This window comes from Aquarana catesbeiana, unplaced genomic scaffold (assembly GCF_042186555.1).
Source record: "Aquarana catesbeiana isolate 2022-GZ unplaced genomic scaffold, ASM4218655v1 unanchor228, whole genome shotgun sequence".
Lineage (NCBI taxonomy): Eukaryota > Metazoa > Chordata > Amphibia > Anura > Ranidae > Aquarana > Aquarana catesbeiana.
In genome coordinates, this window is record NW_027362655.1 from 3440399 (window position 1) to 3461990 (window position 21592).

Consider the following 21592-nt stretch of genomic DNA (forward strand, 5'->3'; position numbering starts at 1 on the left):
ACAGTTAAATCACACTTGTTTAATAATAAAAGTAAAAAGAACAAACGTAGTCAAATTTCAGTTACCGGAACGGATAGTCAGCCAAGCAAGAAGTCAGGAATCAATGTAGTGGAATGGCAAGCAGGATCTGGAGCCAGAAGGGATGTCAGCAAAGAAAGTCTTTTAACAGGAATGCAGGAGAGCGTCTCTGTGAGGTTGACTAAGGCGAAGGCAGAGCTCCTCTGGACTGGACGTCTTAAGTAGGCAGGACTGACGAGCAGAATATCATCAACAGCTGAGTAACTGTGTAGAGATAGGAACTGGAAATTAGCCAACAGCTGAGTGGCCAGCTCAGAGAAGGAAGGGCTGAGTCCAGCCCTGACAACATGTAATGATTTGGTCAGGTAAAACATATAATTTGGCATAAAAACACGGCATATAGTAGCTCTATGCATTTCTGAGGTGGTTTGGATGGCCCGGGACTCAACAAGGATGATTTCCAAGGAAAGAAATTCCAAAAGATGGAAATAAATGACCATAAAAGCTGAAACCAAAAATAAAAAAAATATATAAAAAATATACTAAGAGCTCATCTATTGTGATATATTGTGCTGTATGTCCTATACTTGGTAAAGTATAGGGTAATGAGATGCTAATGAGTGTATGGATAGAGTTCATGACTTAACTCTATCCATACACTCATTAGCATTTCATTACCCTATACTTTACCAAATATAGGACATACGGCACAATGTATCACAATATATGAGCTCTTAGTATATTTTTTATATATTTTTTTATTTTTCGTTTTAGCATTTATGGTAATTTATGACTGTTTTCATCTTTTGGAATTTCATCCTTGTTGAGTCCCGGGCCGTCCAAACCACCTCAGCTTCCGCCAGTGATACCCCTAGGGGTTCTCTGATTTATTTTGGAACCCTCCCATTACATAGATACTTTACATATAATGTAAGTACTTTTGAGAGTGGTTGGGGGGGGTCTTTCCTAGTTAACTTTACCTCCCATTTTAATTTCTCTTCCTTGACAGGGTCAGACCATATAGATATTCCTTTTATCATACTACAGTACTCATTTATCCACGTGCATGCTCCTGAAGAGTGGATGAATCTACAAAATGCATAGAACTTCTATATGCCGTGTTTTTAAGCCAAATTATATGTTTTACCTGACCAAATCATTACATGTATTATGCCATATGTATTATTATGTGGCAATTTGCCATTACTGTATGTGCATCTATTGAATGAATTATTGGTTATCTATGTCTACTCATGATTACCATCATGTAACATATTATTGATTTCTAATAAATTTGAATTTTTACACCTGCATGCTTCATCTAAAGTCCCAATCCTCTGTTCCCTTTTTTGTCTCATTTAGATAGGGATGGAGGCAATTGACCTTACCAGGTCACCGCCTCATTTAAAGTCCCAATGTTCTCTTTTTCTTCAATGTACAGATCCTAATGATACTGTCAGTGATTGTTCCTCATCTACCTGATGATGGTGAGGGATGATGTGATCTTCCTGTGTGGAATCCCGGGAATACAGAGGATGAGGACATCTCTCTGATGGGTTCCCATTACTGGATCCATCTGTATGAAACACACACACTGACTGAATACATTGTTTCTATGTGTTTATCAGATGATGGGGGATCTAGGTGGAGCCTCCGTACTGCTCTCTCCTTTACAATAAAGTCTCCTCTTACCCGGTGATGTGAGGGGCAGCTGATTGTCCATCATGACGTCCTTGTAGAGATCCTTGTGTCCTTCTAAATACTCCCACTCCTCCATGGAGAAATAGACAGTGACATCCTGACACCTTATAGGAACCTGACACACACAATGATACAGTCACCATCCAGACACATCCCTTGTCTGTTACTGGATAATGTCCCAGAATTCCCAGCACCGCTCACCTCTCCTCCATGATCTCTCTGGTGACTTCTAGAATCTTCTTTGTATTTCTCTATTCTATCAGGGAGGGAGGTGGAGGCAATGTGATGGTCATATGATCTCCAGACTTCACAGGAGGAAAACTCTAGATCTGAACACAAATAGTCAAATGAAATGATATTCCCAGAATCCTCCTCACCTCTCCATTCAGGTCTCCATTTTTTTTTAAAGCCCCACTTCAGACTGAGGTATTATTTACCCACACAGGACCCTCACACTAAGCAGGTTAAAAGCTTGTTGCAGGCATTCTGTCATCATTACATACAACACAGGACCAACAGTCCCACTTTGCTAGTCAGGATGCCAAGGGTCCGCCCACATCCTAAGAGCATCAGAAAAAACAGATGGAGGAGCTGTGAAGTTATTGTGATGTCATAGGACATATAGACTCTGAATGGAAGGACATTTGGATGGGGAGATTTGAGGGGTCCTCTATACGAGGCTCCCGTGCAAACCAAATCATTGTTCCTGGGTGCGTCCTACCTCTCCTGAACTGAAGAGTGAACTTCGACCTTTACCATACAGAAATCTGTCAGGAATCTGTGAAAGTAAGCTCTCATGTGATCAGGTGACGTGCGGAGGAACGGAGTGTAAATAGACAATTTTCTCCAGAGCTCCTAATGGTGGGGATGGATTTTGCTGAGTGCTGGTGCCAAGTTTCCACCCCCCAGGATCACTGCAGGTGTGGAGAAAAGCTGTGTAAGAGGATATGGAGGAGAGATGAGGAGGAGATCCAAGAATCAGGATAAAGGTCAGGACAAGCAACAGACGAGCGCATCCAAGAGATGAAGCCGGGGTCACTACACAGAAAATCAATCCAAGGAAACAACAGGCAGGACGAGGAATAGCAAGAAGGAGCTCAGAGACAAATGAGAATATTGCTCAGCCAATGGGAGATTATCTCAGCATGACTTACATAATGAAGGAGATGAGGGGGAGGGGAGGAAGTCATTTAAGGTGACCATAGAGACATGGAAATTCAGCTGGTTCAGCAGGGATCGGTCACATTTCCATCCATGTGTGGTCACTGCCGGATAAAAGTCACTCGATCAGTGGCTGCAGCCAATAGCTTCATCACTGATCTGTGTATTCTGAGAGCGGAGGAGCCCCCCCCATTGTCAGAATACAATAGTGCAGCGGGGAGGATTCCCCCATCCCCCTCCAATGTGTGGATGGGGGAATTACTTCAGTTTTTTCCTCTCATCCCACTGGCTGAACGATAAAACAGAACCATGTATGGCCAGATTTTGAAGCAAAATATATTAATCATCAACTGATCCCCCTGAAGGGGTTAATCTTCATATTACCTCCTCTGCCGCCATTTCCTGCAGTGTCTTCTCTCTACGACTACGTCCTAGCAAATGCAACTTCATGCCAGAATCCGACATCACATCCTGTCTGTAGCTGACATCACTTCCTGTCTGTATTCCATAGAGACTTCCTGTCTGGGTAGAGTTGAGATCACCACCTTGTGGAGCTCAGAGGAACTGCAGCCCCGAGAAACATCTCATAGTGTGAACACGGCCTTGTGCTGTGTATGTATGTACTGTATATCCTTATAGATGGGTCATCTCCACTCCCAACAAGGGGGATAGAAATATATTACTGCTCGGGGGGGAGACATTTTGGCCCCTTTGATTTTGCAGTAAAATTGATTGCAGATTTAGTCATGTAGAACATCTGTTATATGGATACAAAGAACCCCAGCCGAGAGTAAAGGGTGGAAATGGCTCCTGATCCCCAGATTTGGGCAATTATGTCACCAATATAAATAGAATAAAACCCGCGCTGTGTAACAACTCAAATACCTACAAAAATAACTTATACCGGACTGCTGCTGTAACAAAGGTAAGTATTCCCTTTATCAACTAGAAGATCATTATGTGTCACAGCGCTGTCCTATTGTGTGTGACCATAAATCATCACAAATACACTAAAATATGTGGAGACATTCATATATAAAGTGCTAGGGGCTCAAATAATATTCTCTGCAGATCTACTGCTTCCACTTTACACCTACTTCATTGATCTTATGGTGTTTATCAATAAATGAAGTAAACTGATCCATGTGCAAATTCATATACAACATAAAGTGCTTTGTGCTCAAGATGCTGTTCCCTGCAGATCCACTGCTTCCACTTTGCACCTACTTCTTTAATCTTATAATATTTGCTACTATAAACGAAAAATCTGTGAAAATTCATATAATCATACAATATTTTGTGCTCAATATAGTTTTAATGTCACTTACCTGATGGACTTACCAGAGGCTTTTTGGTGTGCTGTGCTACGGGAGCCTCCCACTTCAATACAGCCCGCTGCCCTGCACCTGTCCTGTGCTCTATAGCCACTTAAGGGCCGAGCCTCTTTTTGAGATTTGTTGTTTACAAGTTAAAAACAGGGTTTTTTTTCCAGAAAATTACTTAGAACCCCCAAACACTATAAATATTTTTTCTAACACCCTAGAGAATAAAATGGCGGTTGTTGCAATACTTTCTGTCACACCGTATTTGCGCAGCAGTCTTACAAGTGCACTTTTTTTTGGAAAAATACACTTTTTTGAATTAAAAAATAAGACAACAGTAAGGTTAGCCAATTTTTTTTATATTGTGAAAGATAACGTTACGCCGAGTAAATTGATACCCAACATGTCACACTTCAAAATTGCGCCCGCTCGTGGAATGGCGACAAACTTTTACCTTTAAAAATCTCCTTAGGCGACGTTTAAAAAATTCTACAGGTTGCATGTTTTGAGTTACAGAGGAGGTCTAGGGTTAGAATTATTGCTCTCGCTCTACCGATTGCGGAGATACCTCACATGTGTGGTTTGAACACCGTTATCACACGTATGCGTTCACCTCTGCTCGCAAGCTCGGCAGGACGGGGTGCGTTTACATTTTTCTTTTCTTGTTTATTTTACCTTTTATTTTTACACTGTTCTTTAAAAAAAAATTGTGACTTTTATTCCTATTACAAGGAATGTAAGCATCCCTTGTAATAGAAAAAAGCATGACAGGTCCTCTTAAATATGAGATCTGGGGGTCAAAAACACCTCACATCTCATATTTACACTAATATGCAATAAAAAAAAAAAATTGTCATTTAAAAATGTCCCTTTAACAGCTATGGGCGGTAGTGACGTTTTGATGTCGCTTCCGCCCTGCAATGGTATTGAGACGGGTGGGGGCCATCTTCCCCTCGCTCGTCTCCATACCCAGCAAGAGGTAACATCCGATCGCCTCCACCACTGCCGATGGCTCCGGTAAGCAGCGGAGGGCACCAGAGCGTGGCAGGAGGAGGGTGCCCTCTCCTGTCACCAGTTAAAGTAATCTCGCGGCGAATCCGCCGCAGAGACCACTCTTATTGGAAAGCGGACCGCCGGGTCGAAGAAGAGGATACCGGGGTTATGGCAGCTAGCTGCTACCATAACAAAGATATTCCTCTTCAAAGTTAGGACGTATATCGGCGTGCGGCGGTCCGTAAGTGGATAGGATGTCAGCAGCTGGGATTATCTACAGGAGATACTGAACACCCGTATTGTTCACACAGGACACCTGTAAGGACTTCCACTGTACTTGTCTGCTGAACAAACTGCTTGTGAAGAAGAGGATACCGGGGTTATGGCAGCTAGCTGCTACCATAACAAAGATATTCCTCTTCAAAGTTAGGACGTATATCGGCGTGCGGCGGTCCGTAAGTGGATAGGATGTCAGCAGCTGGGATTATCTACAGGAGATACTGAACACCCGTGCTGTTCACACAGGACACCTGTAAGGACTTCCACTGTACTTGTCTGCTGAACAAACTGCTTGTGAAGTTCTTTGGCTATTTCCACTAAGCACTATGGACCATAGGAACAACATATAATGGCTGCTAAAAAAACGCGGAACAGTGAGTAATATGCACAGACTGACCGATCGTATGGGCAGTATTCATGAGGTACCTAGAGGTTCTGAGACACCAGGGTTTAGTACTGGCCGGATCTCATGTCTATTATTCTGCCAGATATGTTTGAGCTCATGTCCTTTGAAGCTACCCTGTTTCCCCCGAAAATAAGACCTAGCGTGATTGTCGGTGATCAGAGTATTGGTAACTGTAAGCGCAAACACACAAGTCCATATATAACAGGAGATATAAAGGGCTGGGCAACTTAGTCCATAGGGGACAGGCTGGAAGTTCAAGGGTTAAGTGGTAACCGGTAATGTAATGGTTAAAGTAGGCTGGTAGGCTAGGCGGCTGCTGTCCTCAGAGAGCTGGCTCTGTGATGGATGAGAGAGGGGTAGAGAAGGAAGCGCCACCTGAGTGTAGTATTAACAAATGATGTTTAATGACACCAGGTAAAAACACACTTACAGGATAAAAACATATAAAAGGCTCATCTGTATGAGTATGTGGTCCTCAGTGTTCCCTCTGATCCTGTGGTGGTGACGCTGCAGGGATGCTGGGCTGCAGAAGGTGGATTACCAGCCGGGAGCTCCTTCTGTGGCCATCAGGAGGAGACTAGGGGAGGAGGGCTAGCAGAGAGGTTGAGAGAAAGCCTTCTCTCAACCTCTCTGCTAGCCCTCCTCCCTGGACGATCCCTCCCCTGGATACCGAACCCAGAAGCAGACGGAGGACCTGTGACGTCATGCACACTTCACGTGCGCTCCACGCCGGCCCCTAGTCTCTTCCTGATGGCCACAGAAGGAGCTCCCGGCTGGTAATCCACCTTCTGCAGCCCAGCATCCCTGCAGCGTCACCACCACAGGATCAGAGGGAACACTGAGGACCACATACTCATACAGATGAGCCTTTTATATGTTTTTATCCTGTAAGTTTGTTTTTACCTGGTGTCATTAAACATCATTTGTTAATACTACACTCAGGTGGCGCTTCCTTCTCTACCCCTCCGTGATTGTCGGTGATGGCTGCAATATAAGCCCTACCCCCCCAAATAAGCCCTAGTTAAAGTCCCTGTAGGTCTTATTTTCAGGGTAGGGCTTATTTTCGGGGAAACAGGGCAGGGCTTATTTGGGGGGTAGGGCTTATATTGCAGCCATCACTGACAATCACCCTAGGTCTTATTTTTGGGGAAACAGGGTATGCCCTAGTAGTGGCTATTTCTGTGCCATTCACCTTTGAAATCAAGCGGAGCAAGGTATGAATATCACTTATATTCCTTATGAGGTGTTCAATAATGATATATACCGTAGCAGATTGCTGGATATCATCTTAGCACCTGCTGTCTCTGTGTGTTTAGAACCTACAGGCACTTACCATTACCTGAGATCCAGGACTGGATGAGGACTTACTGTGGTTCCTTGTCTTGTTACAGGACTAAAGCCTAGTACACACGTGATGGTGAGGGCGCCCCCTTAAGCCTCGTACACACGATCGGATTTTCGGCAGGGAATTGTGTGATGACAGACTGTTGGCCTAAAATCCCACCATTAGTATGCTCCATCATACAACTGTTGTCCAACTTTCTGCCAACAAATGTTGGATGGCAGGCTAGTAAATTTTCGGCGGACAACGGTCTGTTGTCATATTTTCCTATTGTGTGTACACAAGTCCGTCACACAAAAGTCCAAAGTACACGCATGCTCGGAATCAATGCTCACCAAACACGACATTAGCAGAAGGTTCCCAAAGGGTGGCACTCAAGAGCTGAAACTGTTTGTTGGCCGACAATTGTGTACCGATTGTATGCAAGACAAGTTCCCGGCACACGCTCTTCGGACAAAAGTCTTACACTCTGTTGGCCAACAATCCGACCGTGTGTATGAGGCTTTACTGTGGTTCTTTGTCTTATTACAGGACTAATGCCGCGTACACACGGTCGGACTTTTCGTCTACAAAAGTCCGACAGCCTGTCCGACAGACTTTCGACAGACTTTCGACAGACTTTTGGCGGACTTGCGGCAGACTTTCTTACGAGCGGACTTGCCTACATACGATCACACAAAAGTCCGACGGATTTGTACGTGATGACGTACACCGGACTAAAATAAGGAAGTTGATAGCCAGTAGCCAATAGCTGCCCTAGCGTGGGTTTTTGTCCGTCGGACTGGCATACAGACGAGCGGATTTCTGGGTCCGGCGTAGTTACGACGTAAAGATTTGAAGCATGTTTCAAATATAAAGTCCGTCAGATTTGAGGCTGTAAAAGTCCGCTGAAAGTCCGGGGAACCCCTCACACGATCGGATTGTCAGCCAGCTTTAGTCCGTCGGACTTTTGTAGACGTAAAGTCCGACCGTGTGTACGCGGCATAACAGCGGGGCTTAATTTCATGGATCCGACTTTCCATCCATCCCCCAGGTGTAGCCGTCCTGTCAGATTGCACTGCATTCCCCCATAGTGGCTTTAAGGTGCAGTGTTCTCCTCTCAGCTTCTTGGGTGGAAGTATGAATCCCCATTGTTGAAGCAACTGTCTTTGCAGGTGTAGTCACCAGGGGTTTGTTTCATCTCTGTGAGGGGTTGGCGCCTTAGTCGCACATTCTCAGCTCCTTGGGGAGATCCCAGTGAGGCAGTTCATAGGTCTAGGGGGAGAGGGAGTAGTTGGGGTTTGTAGGGTTTTCTGGAAGGGATAGGCCTGGGAAGTGTTCTTTACATGGTCTGTGCTGTTTTTATATTTACTATTTTTTGCATCTGACTAATAAATGTGAGGAGGTAGCCTTTTGGGTGTACACAACTTTTTGTTTTTTCATTTCTATGGTTATTTGCTGTGTTACACACCCTGCCCGCATGTTGGGCGGCACCATCCATCTATCCTTCAGGTTCCCAGCTTTCTTTTTTCTTTAATACTCAATATAGTTTCCTCTGCAAGTCCACTGCTTCCACTTTGCATCTACTTCAGCAAACTTATTTTTCTAAAGAAAAAAAAAAAGTGCACAAATCAATGAAAATAAGGTGATAAGGTGTAAAGTTCTCGGTGCTCCAAACTGTGCCAGCTGTAGTGTAGCCACGCCTTCTACCACCTCTTACACACGTGATGGTGAGGGCGCCCCCTTAGTAGTGCTTCCCCACTCACCAGAGCAATATGACTCCCAGCTTTTCATCTACCAGAGTCACCAACATCTTTCACACTCTCCTCACCTCCAGTGACGGCTGGTGCTCCATTTTTTGGGGGGGGGCCAAACAAAGCCCCAACCAACCCCATACTCCCCCAATCACTCGCCTGCAATAGGGCCTATAGATAAATTAGATAGCTGGATAGATAGATTGAATAACTGGGGGGCAAAGGTGAAGCTGGATGCCCTCCCCCTCCCTCCAACTTCAGTCCGATCACAGGATGCTGCTATGGACAGACAGGGTGTCAGATCACATTACAGACAGGTTACAGGTAGATAGATAGTACCTGTGGCTTCTCCATCCACGGAGCTGTGGGGTCAGGGTCACTTGCGATTTCCCACTGGCACAGAACCCGGAAGTGGTGCTGCTGCCCGGGGAAAGCACCGCCCATTTCCTATGGAGGTGCCAATGGAAAACCCTACAGCAAGGGGAATGCCTGCAAGATGGGAGTGTTGCGAAGCAGTGCTTTGCACCACAATGACTCACAAAAGCAGGCAAATGAAGCGTCTCACATGCAATCACGTGATTGCATAGACGTCTTGCTACCCATAGTGCACGGTGTCCGGCGCCCGTACACAATGCACTTAAAGGACTTTTTTTTTCCACATGGATGGAAATGTGACCGATCCCTGCTGAACCAACTGAATTTCCATGCATCTATGGTCACCTTAAGTGACTTCCTCCCCTCCCCCTCATCTCCTTCATTATGTAAGTCATGCTGAGATAATCTCCCATTGGCTGAGCAAAATTCTCATTTGTCTCTGAGCTCCTTCTTGCTATTCCTCGTCCTGCCTGTTGTTTCCTTGGATTGATTTTCTGTGTAGTGACCCCGGCTTCATCTCTTGGATGCGCTCGTCTGTTGCTTGTCCTGACCTTTATCCTGATTCCTGGATCTCCTCCTCATCTCTCCTCCATATCCTCTTACACAGCTTTTCTCCACACCTGCAGTGATCCTGGGGGGTGGAAACTTGGCACCAGCACTCAGCAAAATCCATCCCCACCATTAGGAGCTCTGGAGAAAATTGTCTGCTATTTACACTCCTTTCCTCAGCACATCACCTGATCACATGAGAGCTTACTTTCAGATTTCTGTATGGTAAAGGTCAAAGTTCACTCTTCAGTTTAGGAGAGGTAGGACACACCCAGGAACAATGATTTGGTTTGCACATGAGTCTCATATAGAGGACCCCTTAAATCTCCCTCTCTAAACATCTCTCCATCCAGAGTTTATATGTCCTATGACATCACACTGACCTCACAGCTCCTCCCCCCCAATGTCCCTCCATCTGGCTTTTTTTTCTGATGCTCTTAGGATGTGGGCGGACCCTTGACATCCTCACTAGCAAAGTGGGACTGTTGGTCCTGCGTTGTATATAAAGACATAGTTTTTAACCTGCTGTCACGGTCCCTACAGCCAGGCGTGGTCACGTCCCAAGTGGCTCAAAGAGGTATTGAACCTATGACTGCCTGTTTAGTGCTCCTGTTACTTTGCCTCTGAGCCACACCTCAGTTGCTTTCAGCCTGCTTTCCAGCTTTGCCTAGCTCTGCATGAAATACTAGGGCCATACTCTGGATCTTGTTGCAGTTAGTACCTGTCACTCCTGGTTCTGCTGAGGCAGTTTATCCAATCAGCTGTGTATAAAACGCTGCCTCACTCTGAGGGCTTTGTCAGTTTATTGTCTCCTGTTTTGCCTAAGGTTCCAGTATTCCTGTGTTCTAGTTACAGCATTCCAAGACTGACTCCGGCTTCTGAGCCTGGAATACCTAACTATTGCTTTACTTCGACTATCCTTTGGCAAATTCCTGTCAAGCCCCCGTGCACAGATTCACAGGCCAGGTAGCTTATATCTTTGTTACCGTGGGCTGTGTGTATTTGCAAGGGTGAGCGTACATCTCTGCGCCATGGACTCCAACCTACATCTCTGCGCCATGGACTCCAACCTAGGTAAGCCCTTACACCTGCATAGTGTGGTGGTTCTGTGTGGGTAAATTATACCTCAGTCTGAAGTGGGGCTTTAATAAATAGAGACCTGAATGATGAGGCGAGGAGGATTCTGAGAATATCATTTAAATTAAATATTTGTGGGGGGCGTGGCCTGGAGCTGCATGGCATAGGGATAATACTTAATACCGTTCCTGGGGGGAATCCCTTCTGAAGAAATATATTTTATATTTCCTGGCAGAAACATGAGAGATGCTTAGGCCTCAAAAAGCAGATGAACTGTTGCCCTTTCGTCGACCTTTAAGGACAAATTAGACGCTCTCATGTTTTCCAAGTTTTACTACTACTTCAAATATTGAAGACTTTTACAAGCATGTATTGTAAGGAAAACTGTTGGAACTAAAAAACTGCTCTCGTCACAAAACAAGGAGATATTTACATGGTATTGTGAATAAACAAAAGCTGCCACAGGACACAAGGTTATGCAGATAATTCTCACCTAGAGATAGCCTCACTTGGCTAACCTATTGTGTGCAAGTGGTGGACTGTTTAAGTAGCTAACACCTTGGCTAACAAAACTCATTGTATGAACTTTTAGGATGGTTTAGACCAGGGGTCTCAAACTGGCGACCCTCCAGCTGTTGCAGAACTACAATTCCCATGAGGCATTGCAAGGCTGACAGTTACAAGCATGACTCCCACAGGCAGAGGCATGATGGGACTTGTAGTTCCGCAACAGCTGGAGGGCCGCCAGTTTGAGACCCCTGGTTTAGACAAACAAGTCATTTCTAAACACCCAGTGAGAATGTTCAAAGTCCATCTCAACACGTTAGAGAGGATTGAATATTGTGCCAGTCAAAACTTTAAAGTATCGATAAGGTTATTATAAGTCATTTTAAACTATCTATGACATTGTAGGTCACAGAGACATTATAATGTTGGCGTCTGCGGACCCAACAACTTTGCTATGAAGAAAATGTATATGAAAGTGTGATTTTATAAGTAGAAGTGTTTTAAGTAACACATTAGTACTAGGAAAAACATATAATCATGATTATAATTATATAAGATTGTAACCTATACTTAGATAAACACATGTTCAGTGGACATACCAGAAGTTATACAGGTATCCATATAGATAATCATTTTTATGTAGTATCGATGAAAAATATAACAATGTGTGTATTTCCTAGATAGACCAGTTTTACAGATATACATTTATAGAGATACAGTTATATAACCAAGTTATGTAATGATGATTAATCAAACTTATACTGAGTGTATTTTACCTTAGACCGAGTACCAGAATATTTAAAGGTATATACTTATCCTTACCATTATACACCTTATGAAAATAGAACGTATTCATTTAAAAGGATGGACTCAAAACACGTGTGAGACACCTGGTGGTTGAAGGTGGTATTATTTGAACTCACTAAATTTCCAGAGGAAGTTAATCATTACGTCTCCTAACCCAATGGGAAGTGAGCCACCTCCTTTTGGGCAGAGCCATTATAATTTTTATGGTCTTATTATCTGAAATGGTATTTAGAGGCAAGTAAGATGAAAAGAAGAGGACGGAAGGAGGAGAGAGCTCAGGGGGAGAGCTCAGGGATCCACCCTGAGGGGGGACACTGGGAGACACACACACTCCGTGACTGACACTAATGCACCATGCATGAATACACATCTTTACATTCATGAAGATTCCTCAACACCTAATACTTAGAACTCGGAGGTCACAAGAAGTAAATCCTCTTTAGGAGTATCCATCTTGAAACTACGGCAGCCATTTTAACTCTGGTAACCAGCCCATAGGAACTGTAGCCATCCTGGAATGGGTAATTATATCATGTTGATTTTATTTTGCATGTTCTCTTAAATATTGATATGTTCTCACTAATATTGATGTATTGAATATTATACAGTTGATAATCATTCTCCCGAATCAATAACCGCCTTGTAGATTTTTCTCTAAAGATTCAGATTTTTTCATTATATTTTTCTTTTTGCATAGTTGCCACATTTATTGACAAAACAAACGTCTAATTTATTTCACAATTTTAACCACTTACTTACCTGCAGCAAAGTAACGGTTGCACGTGTGAAATATAGACGTTCTGTTTTATTGTCAAGTTCATAAGGTTATTGATTCTACTGAGAAGTTATCATGGTGGTATTAGGTCATAGGGACGGTACGCCCATTTAGCAAGTGTTTTTATTGATTTTCAAGACGTTCATGTAACGCAATCTGTATCTTAATTTCATGTGATTATTTGTGTTTGTTTACCAATAAATAACTTTTTCGTATGACCACACGTCTCCGTGAATAAGTTTCACAAGCATAGACTGTGTCATATTGATTGATTTTGTATCTTAAAAATATCTTCGTTAAAAATTACTCAAGGATAATTATTGTGCGGGAAACCTGTCCTTAAAAAGGCACAACTTATTCTGACTGAATATTCACGACAGCAAGCTACCCACGAGCTCATCACTTCCCCCGCCTCCATCTCGCCGGCGAAACACACCTCCGGAGCCTTGGCAAAGTTGGAAAATAACGCCACAAGGAGCGGGATCCGACGGAGGAAGATGGCGTTGCTCCAATCAGGAGGAGGAAGAACCACCCACGATGGGACACTGCCAGAGTGCTGGAAGCCATCTCTCTCTGCCAGACTACCCTCACCTCAAAGATAGAGGAGGTGAAGGTCGACATATCCCTTATCAGGCAAGACATTCATAAACTGCAGGAGAGAGTGACGTAGACTGAGCACAGGGTTGGCCATGGAGGATGAAATACCACCATTGCAGGTAACAACAGAAAGGCTGCAGCACCAGCTCAATACTGTTCTCAGCAAGCAAGATGACATGGAGAACAGACTACGCTGCTGTAATCTCCGCTTCGTGGGTCTGCCTGAGAGGGCTGAAGGATCTGACCCCACCACATTTCTCGAGAACCTGCTAATCAAAACCTTCAGCAGAGAGGCCTTTTCATCAATGTTTGTGGTGGAGCACACTCATCGCTTGGCTGCACACCCTCCACCTAGTGGAGCACCCCCGTGCACCTTTATCGCCAAGTTCCTAAATTACTGCGACCGAGACGCTATCCTGCAGTTGACACGTGAAAGAGGCAATTTCCCCTTTGCCAACATCCATATCACAGTGTTCCTGGACTTCTCCATGGAGGTACAGAAGAAGAGGAAGCAGTTCATTGAGGTCAAGCAGCAGCTGCGCATCCATCATCTGACAGACGCTACGTTGTTCCCGGCGAGACTACGTGTGGTGTGCAACGGCAAGGCCCAGTTTTTCGAGGACTCCGATGTGGTGTTGTTGTGGCTGAAGCACAGAGATGCTGCTTGACCTGTATCCACCTAACCCTTCAGATGCTACCTGCCACCGCCACCTTGTGACCACGACTCCTCTACCCTGGCTTCCACTATCCCAGCCCCAGATCATCTAACTATCCGTGAACCGTGAGTTGGGCTTTGCCCATTCATGCCCCCACCTGCATGCACTTAGAACCTGCACGGCCAATCCTGGGGCTGCCCATACCCTCTGTGCTTATCCAGATGCCTGGAACCCGTGAACAACCCCTCCCCCCCCCCCCCCCCCCCCCCCATTTTCACTCTTGTTTTGATTTTTCTTTTTTCTCCATCCTTCTCCCCCCTCACCCTACAGATCCTTGCAAATCTCAGGCGTCAGCCTGCACCCTCTGAACTTTCAGAGACTTTTCACCCCATTCCGTTTTGCACTCTTCAGTTAATAGCCGCCCCCCTAACCCCAATGGTCACACTTGACACTATGCTTTCTCTCCAACTCTGATTTTTACATTGACACTTCAAGTTTTGTTTCCCTGGCTAGCCTCTGCCTCCATGGCTGTCGATGGCAATTTTTTGTTAGTTCTGCCACGCTGGTCCAGTGCAGGCAAGGTTTATGTGTTATATGCAAGCTTTTCTCTATAACTGTCATGCCGTATGATTATGTTTATATGTACGTACTGGTTATCCTTGTCACAGTTACTGGATGCTTTCCACTGCTACATGTACAGCTACAGTTTACAGGTCATGGACCTCTTTTGACTGCCCACATTGCTGTACCCTATGTGTGTAGGTACTGTTCCCAATGTATCATATTGTGATATGCTTAGTAGATAAGATGCCTGGTTATTGGACTGTAGGCTGTTCCCTGATGGTCCTACTGCATTCCCCTACAGCCCCCAATATTGGTATGGCCACCCTTAAGTTAGTGATATGGAATGTGAGGGGGCTGGGCACCAAGCCTAAACGTGATGCCATTCTATCCCATCTCAAATCTATAAGTGCAGATGTCTCCATCTTGGTGGAAAGCCATGACATGGGTCATATGCTTAAAAAAACCCTGGGTTGGTTGGCTATACCAGACTCCATACACCTCCATCTCTTGTGGCGTCACCATCCTGATTGCCAAAACTGTACAATTCCAGCTTCATTCTCTGTAGTCGGACCCCCAGGGTCGGTCTTTATTCCTGCATGCCACTATTAGTGGACTGGCCTTCTATATCTCCCTCCATTTCAGTTTAGTGTTTTGCAGGAAGGAGTGGCCTTCATGGCTAGTCACCCCACGGTGCCAGCTGTTTGGTTGGGGGGATTTCAACATGACCATAAACCCCAGCCTTGATAGACTCGGCTGCACTACTCCAGTGTTACCCCAACCTACACTCACCAGGTTTGAGAGGTTACTCTCGGAGTTCTCCCTGGCAGATACTAGGGCAATAACAGGGCAGGCAGGGCAATAACTTCTCCGCAGGATGTGTAAACCTTGCAAAAAGATCTGAACAAATTAATGGGGTGGGCAACTACATGGCAAATGAGGTTTAATGTAGAAAAATGTAAAATAATGCATTTGGATGGCATAAATATAAATGCAATCTATACACTGGGGGGACAACCTCTGGGGGGAATCTAGGATGGAAAAGGACCTGGGGGGCCTAGTAGATGAGAGGCTCAGCAATGGCATGCAATGCCAAGCTCCTGCTAACAAAGCAAACAGAATATTGGCATGCATTAAAAAGGGGATTAACTCCAGAGATAAAATTATAATTCTCCCGCTCTACAAGACTCTGGTCCGGCCGCACCTAGAGTATGCTGTCCAGTTCTGGGCACCAGTCCTCAGGAAGGATGTACTGGAAATGGAGCGAGTACCAAGAAGGGCAACAAAGCTGATAAAGGGTCTGGAGGATATTAGTTACAAGGAAAGGTTGCGAGCACTGAACTTATTCTCTCTGGAGAAGAGACGCTTGAGAGGGGATATGATTTCAATATACAAATACCACTGGTGACCCCACAATAGGGATAAAACTTTTTCGCAGAAGGGAGTTTAACAAGACACGTGGCCACTCATTAAAATTAGAAGAAAAGAGGTTTAATATTAAACTACATAGAGTTCTTTACTGTAAGAGCGGCAAGGATGTGGAATTCCCTTCCACAGGTGGTGGTCTCAGCGGGGAGCATCGATAGTTTCAAGAAACTATTAGATAAGCACCTGAATGACCACAACATACAGGGATATACAATGTATTACTGACATATAATCACACACATGGGTTGGACTTGATGGATGTGTGTCTTTTTTTCAACCTCACCTACTATGTTACTATGAGCCGAACAGGCAAAATTTTGTTCGAACACGCGAACACCGTTAAAGTCTATGGGACACGAACATGAATAATCAAAAGTGCTCATTTTAAAGGCTTATATGCAGGTTATTGTCATAAAAAGTGTTTGGGGACCTGGGTCCTGCCCCAGGGGACATGTATCAATGCCAAAAAAAGTTTTAAAAACTGAAGTTTTTTCGGGAGCAGTGATTTTAATAATGCTTAAAGTGAAACAATAAAAGTGAAAAATAACATGGCATGGGGGTCCCCCTCAAAATCCATACCAGACCCTCAGGTCTGGTATGGATTTTAAGGGGGACCCCGCGCCAAAATTTTTTTTAAAAATGGCGTGGGGGTCCCCCCAAAAATCTATACCAGACCCTTATCTGAGAACACAACCTGGCAGGCTGCAGGAAAAGAGGGGGGGCGAGAGAGCGCCCCCCCTCCTGAACCATACCAGGCCACATGCCCTCAAAATGGGGAGGGTGCTTTGGGGTAGGACAAGAGCCTCATCCCCACAACCCTTGCCGGGTGGTTGTGGGGGTCTGCGGGCGGGGGGCTTATCTAAATCTGGAAGCCCCCTTTAACAAGGGAACCCCCAGATCCCGGCCTCCCCACGTTGTGAAATGGTAACGGGGTACAGATTTACCCCTACCATTTCACAAAAAAAGTGTCAAAATGGTAAAACTGACAAGACACAGCTTGGGACAAGTCCTTTATTAAAAAATAAAAATGTCCCACGAAGTCGTCTTCTTCTTCTCTTGCTCTGCTGACGGACCAAAAAAGAAAAAATGCGACCGACCCGCCTCCACCGTATGACGCGTCTTTGCTTTGACAGTTCTTTTATAACTGAGGGTGGGGCCACACCGTGATGTTCCTGGCTGACCCTGCCCCCCTCTGACGCACAGGGACATCCCTATGGCTTTCCCCGGGGCGTCAGAGGGGGGCGGGGCCATCCGGTTACGTAACCCAATCCCTCTGACGCACGTGGACATCACTATGGCTTTCCCAGGGCGGCAGAGGGGGCAGGGCCACCCGGTTACGTAACCCGGGTGACCCTGCCCCCCCTCTGACACTACAGGGAAGCTATAGGGATGTCCCCGTGCATCAGAGGGGGACGGGGTCACCCGGGGACTTCACTGTGTGGCCCCGCCCTCGGTTATAAAACTGTCACCTGCGAGGATGCGTCATATGGCGGGTGCCCCCCATGGAGGCAGGTTGGGGCGGCTTGTGACTTCGTGGGACATTTTAATTTTTGTTTATTTTAATAAAGGACTTGTCCCAAGCCGTGTTTTGTCATTTTTACAATTTTGACACTTTTTTTTGTGAAATGGTAGGGGTACATTTGTACCCCATTACCATTTTACACAGGGGGGAGGCTGGGATCTGGGGGTCCCCTTGTTAAAGGGGGCTTCCAGATTCCGATAAGCCCTCCGCCCGCAGACCCCCACAACCACCGGGCAAGGGTTGTGGGGATGAGGCCCTTGTCCCCATCAACATGGGGACAAGGTGCTTTGGGGGGCTACCCCAAAGCACCCTCCCCATGTTGAGGGCATGTGGCCTGGTATGGTTCAGGAGGGGGGGCACTCTCTCGTCCCCCTTCTTTTCCTGCGGCCTGCAAAGTTGCGTGCTCGGATAAGGGTCTGGTATAGATTTTTGGGGGACCCCCATGCCATTTTTTTTTAATTTTGGCGTGGGGTTCCCCTTAATATCTATACCAGACCTGAGGGGCCTGGAATGGAATTTGGGGGGACCCCCACGCAATGCCTGGGCCTGGTAATGGACTGTGGGGGAATCCCATGCCGTTTTTTTCAATGACTTTTCTCTGTATTGCCGGGACCCGACAATTCATTAAAGCCGCGAGTAGTTTTAAATTACTTTTTTTACTTTAGAAATGTCATTTTGTGCAGGGACTGTTCTAAACATGGGAAACATGTGTTACTTTAAAGGCATACTATAGACACCCCCCAGGTACGAAATTTAAAGGAATATTTCACTTTTATTGTTTCACTTTAAGCATTATTAAAATCACTGCTCCCGAAAAAACGGACATTTTTAAAACTTCTTTTTGCATTGATACATGTCCCCTGGGGCAGAACCCAGGTCCCCAAACACTTTTTATGACAATAACTTGCATATTAACCTTTAAAATTAACACTTTTGATTTCTCCCATAGACTTTTAAAGGGTGTTCCGCCTCTTTCGAATTTGCCGCGAACACCCCAAAATGTTTGCTATTCGGCGAACAGCCAATGTTCGACCCGAACATAGATCTCATCCCTAGTAGACACCTGGAGGTATAAACACCTGAAAGCCATTGCCTACTCCGGCTTTACCCCCTCACACTCCGCCATGTCCTGCATTGACCTACTCCTAGTCTCACCCACTCCACTCGGCGAGTCGGTCACAGGATCCGCCAGCCCTGGATGTTTAGCATAGAGATTTCTGGCGGACCAGATGGTTGCCGGAGTCTCTATGATCATTTGGAGGCCGGGCGCGATGTTATGACCTCACGCCCGGCCTCTGTATTAAAAAAAAAGGCACCGCTTTGGCTGGGAAGCGGTGATCTTTTTTTTTTTTTTGATTTCATGCTTCTTAGCCTAGAGGTGAGATGTGGGGTCTTATTGACCCCACATCTCACTGTAAAGAGCACCTGTCATGCCATATTCCTATTACAAGGGATGTTTACATTCCTTGTAATATAAACAAAAGTGATCAAAAACATTTTTGGGGGAAAAAAGTGTCAAGCTAAAATAAAAAAAAGTTAAATTAATAATAATAAAATTTTTTTTTTTAAAGCGCCCCTGTCCCCGTGAGCTTGCACGCAGAAGCAAACGCATACATAAGTCCCGCCCACATATGAAAACGGTGTTCAAACCACACATGTGAGGTGTTGCCGCGAATGTTAGAGCGAGAGCAATAATTTGCAGACTTGTCAGTAACTCAAAACATGTAACCAGTAAAATTTTTTAAAGCGTCGCCTAGGGGGATTTTTAAATAGCGAAGTTTGGCGCCATTCCACGAGTGTGTGCAATTTTGAAGCGTGACATGTTGGGTATCTATTTACTCGGCGTAACTTCATCTTTCACATTATGCAAAAAACATTGGGCTAACTTTCTTGTTTTGTTTTTAAAACCCATAACTATTTTTTTTCCCAAAAAAACACATTCGAAAAATTGCTGCGCAAATACCATGCTAGATAAAAAGTTGCAATGACTGCCATTGTATTCTCTAGGGTCTCTGCTAAAAAAAACATATATAATGTTTGGGGGTTCTATGTAATTTTCTAGCAAAAAAATTATGATTTTTACATGTAGGAGAGAAATGTCAGAATTGGCCTGGTAGGCAAATGGTTAAAGTCCCATTTTTCTCCTGCTTATACTACCCCCGAGGGGGTGATCGGGTATTTTTTTTCTTCACTGTTATTGCTGATGATCACTGTTATAATGGCTTTCCATTTATGACAGCTTGCTTACTGTTGGGATGCTATGATTGGCTACAGCTAAACACATGGTACAGATTGCCAGCTACATGTGATAGCTCTGGGACACACAATAGTAAGCTGTTGAATGAAAGCCACTTATGGCAGTTTGATTATATTAAATCATGTGATCACTATGACTGGTCATACCGATCACATGATACCCCGGGTGCTGAAAGTGACTGGGTACTGAGCACCATGATCAGCTTTCCACCAGACACAGTGGTCATGGGGGAGCGCTAGTACGCATGTGCTAGGTGATGCACAGGAATTTGACCTAGCCTGGCTGTACCACCTGTCCTCATTAGGTATACAATGGGCAGGTGACAAGCGGTTCAAGGGTTACTAAACCCTCATTTATTTTTTTTAAATAACAAACATGTCATACTTACCTCCACTGTGCAGTTGGTTTTGCACAGAGTGGCCCCGATCCTCCTCTTCTGGGGTCTCTCAGCGGCAGGGCAGGACTTAGGGTGGTGGGGGCCCCTGGGCTTGAGTCACTTTCGGAAATAGAAAAGGACAAGGTGCGCCAGACGCAGTGCAGTATTAAAGAACTTCTGTTTAATTGGACAAGACAAAACAGCCAAATGGCTACTCACAAAAGTAGATAATATATAAGCGTATAAGTGGGGGATACTGTACTGGTATTTGTCCTGGGTCCACGATTAATAAAAGCAATAAAAATGGATAAAATGATAATTACCGTATTTATCGGCGTATAACACGCACCCCAAGTTTAGGAGGGAAGTTTAAGGAAAAAAACTTACATTTAAATGCCCATCAATGCAGCCTTATCAGTGTCAGTTTAGCCTTGCTCCAGTGTCATTGCTGCCTTGTCATTGCAGCCTTTCAGTTTAAAAATGGCGCCTACAGAGCCGGATGTCCTGTGTATCTCGGAGGCTTTCGGCCGCTCTCATAGTTACATAGTAGGTGAGGTTGAAAAAAGACACAAGTCCATCAAGTCCAACCTATGTGTGTGATTATGTGTCAGTAATCGGCGGCTTTCGAAACGGACGGGGCCCGCAGAGCCCCCTATTGGCCGGGGCCGATGGGCTTGAGCCCAGTTAAGCCCAATGGTAAGTCCGGCCCTGCTCAGCTGTGCTGGTGGCTACTCCTATTCTTAAGTGCCCCATTGGAAAGGGGCTCTCCTTCAGGACACCCGTGCGGGCGCGCACCCAAGTCCTGCTGCTGCGTCTGTTGACACTGACATCAGGTCTCAGCCCCCCGTGCCATTGGATTTGATTGACAGAAGCAGGAGCCGATGGCTGCGATGCTATCAATCTATCCAATCAGGACATGAGACACCGACCAGAGCTGGTGTGCTCGTTCCCGTTGCGGGAAGTATGGGGCTCAGGTAAGTAAAAGGGAGGCTGGGTGGGGGTGGGGGGGCTGCTGCATGACAGGAGGTTTTTCACCTTAATGCATTAAGGTGAAAAACCTTGGGGGTTTCCAACCCCTTTAAATAAATATTTCCAGACAGTTAGGGGTCAATTCATAAAAGATTTGCATAGCAATTCACACAGTGATAGG

The 21592-nt window shown here is 45.2% G+C and overlaps 1 protein-coding gene across 1 annotated transcript in view; it reads right to left on the reverse strand.

Moving 5' to 3' along the window:
- The window catches only part of LOC141121730 (uncharacterized), a 71742-nt gene that overhangs the window by 39263 nt on the left and 10887 nt on the right, over positions 1-21592 (reverse strand). The window contains exons 11-12 of the mRNA XM_073611440.1: positions 5747-5798; positions 3265-3374 (exon numbers count right to left, since the gene is read on the reverse strand). Coding sequence (XP_073467541.1) covers positions 3265-3374; positions 5747-5798 — 162 coding nt within the window. The remainder of the gene's footprint in view (positions 1-3264; positions 3375-5746; positions 5799-21592) is intronic.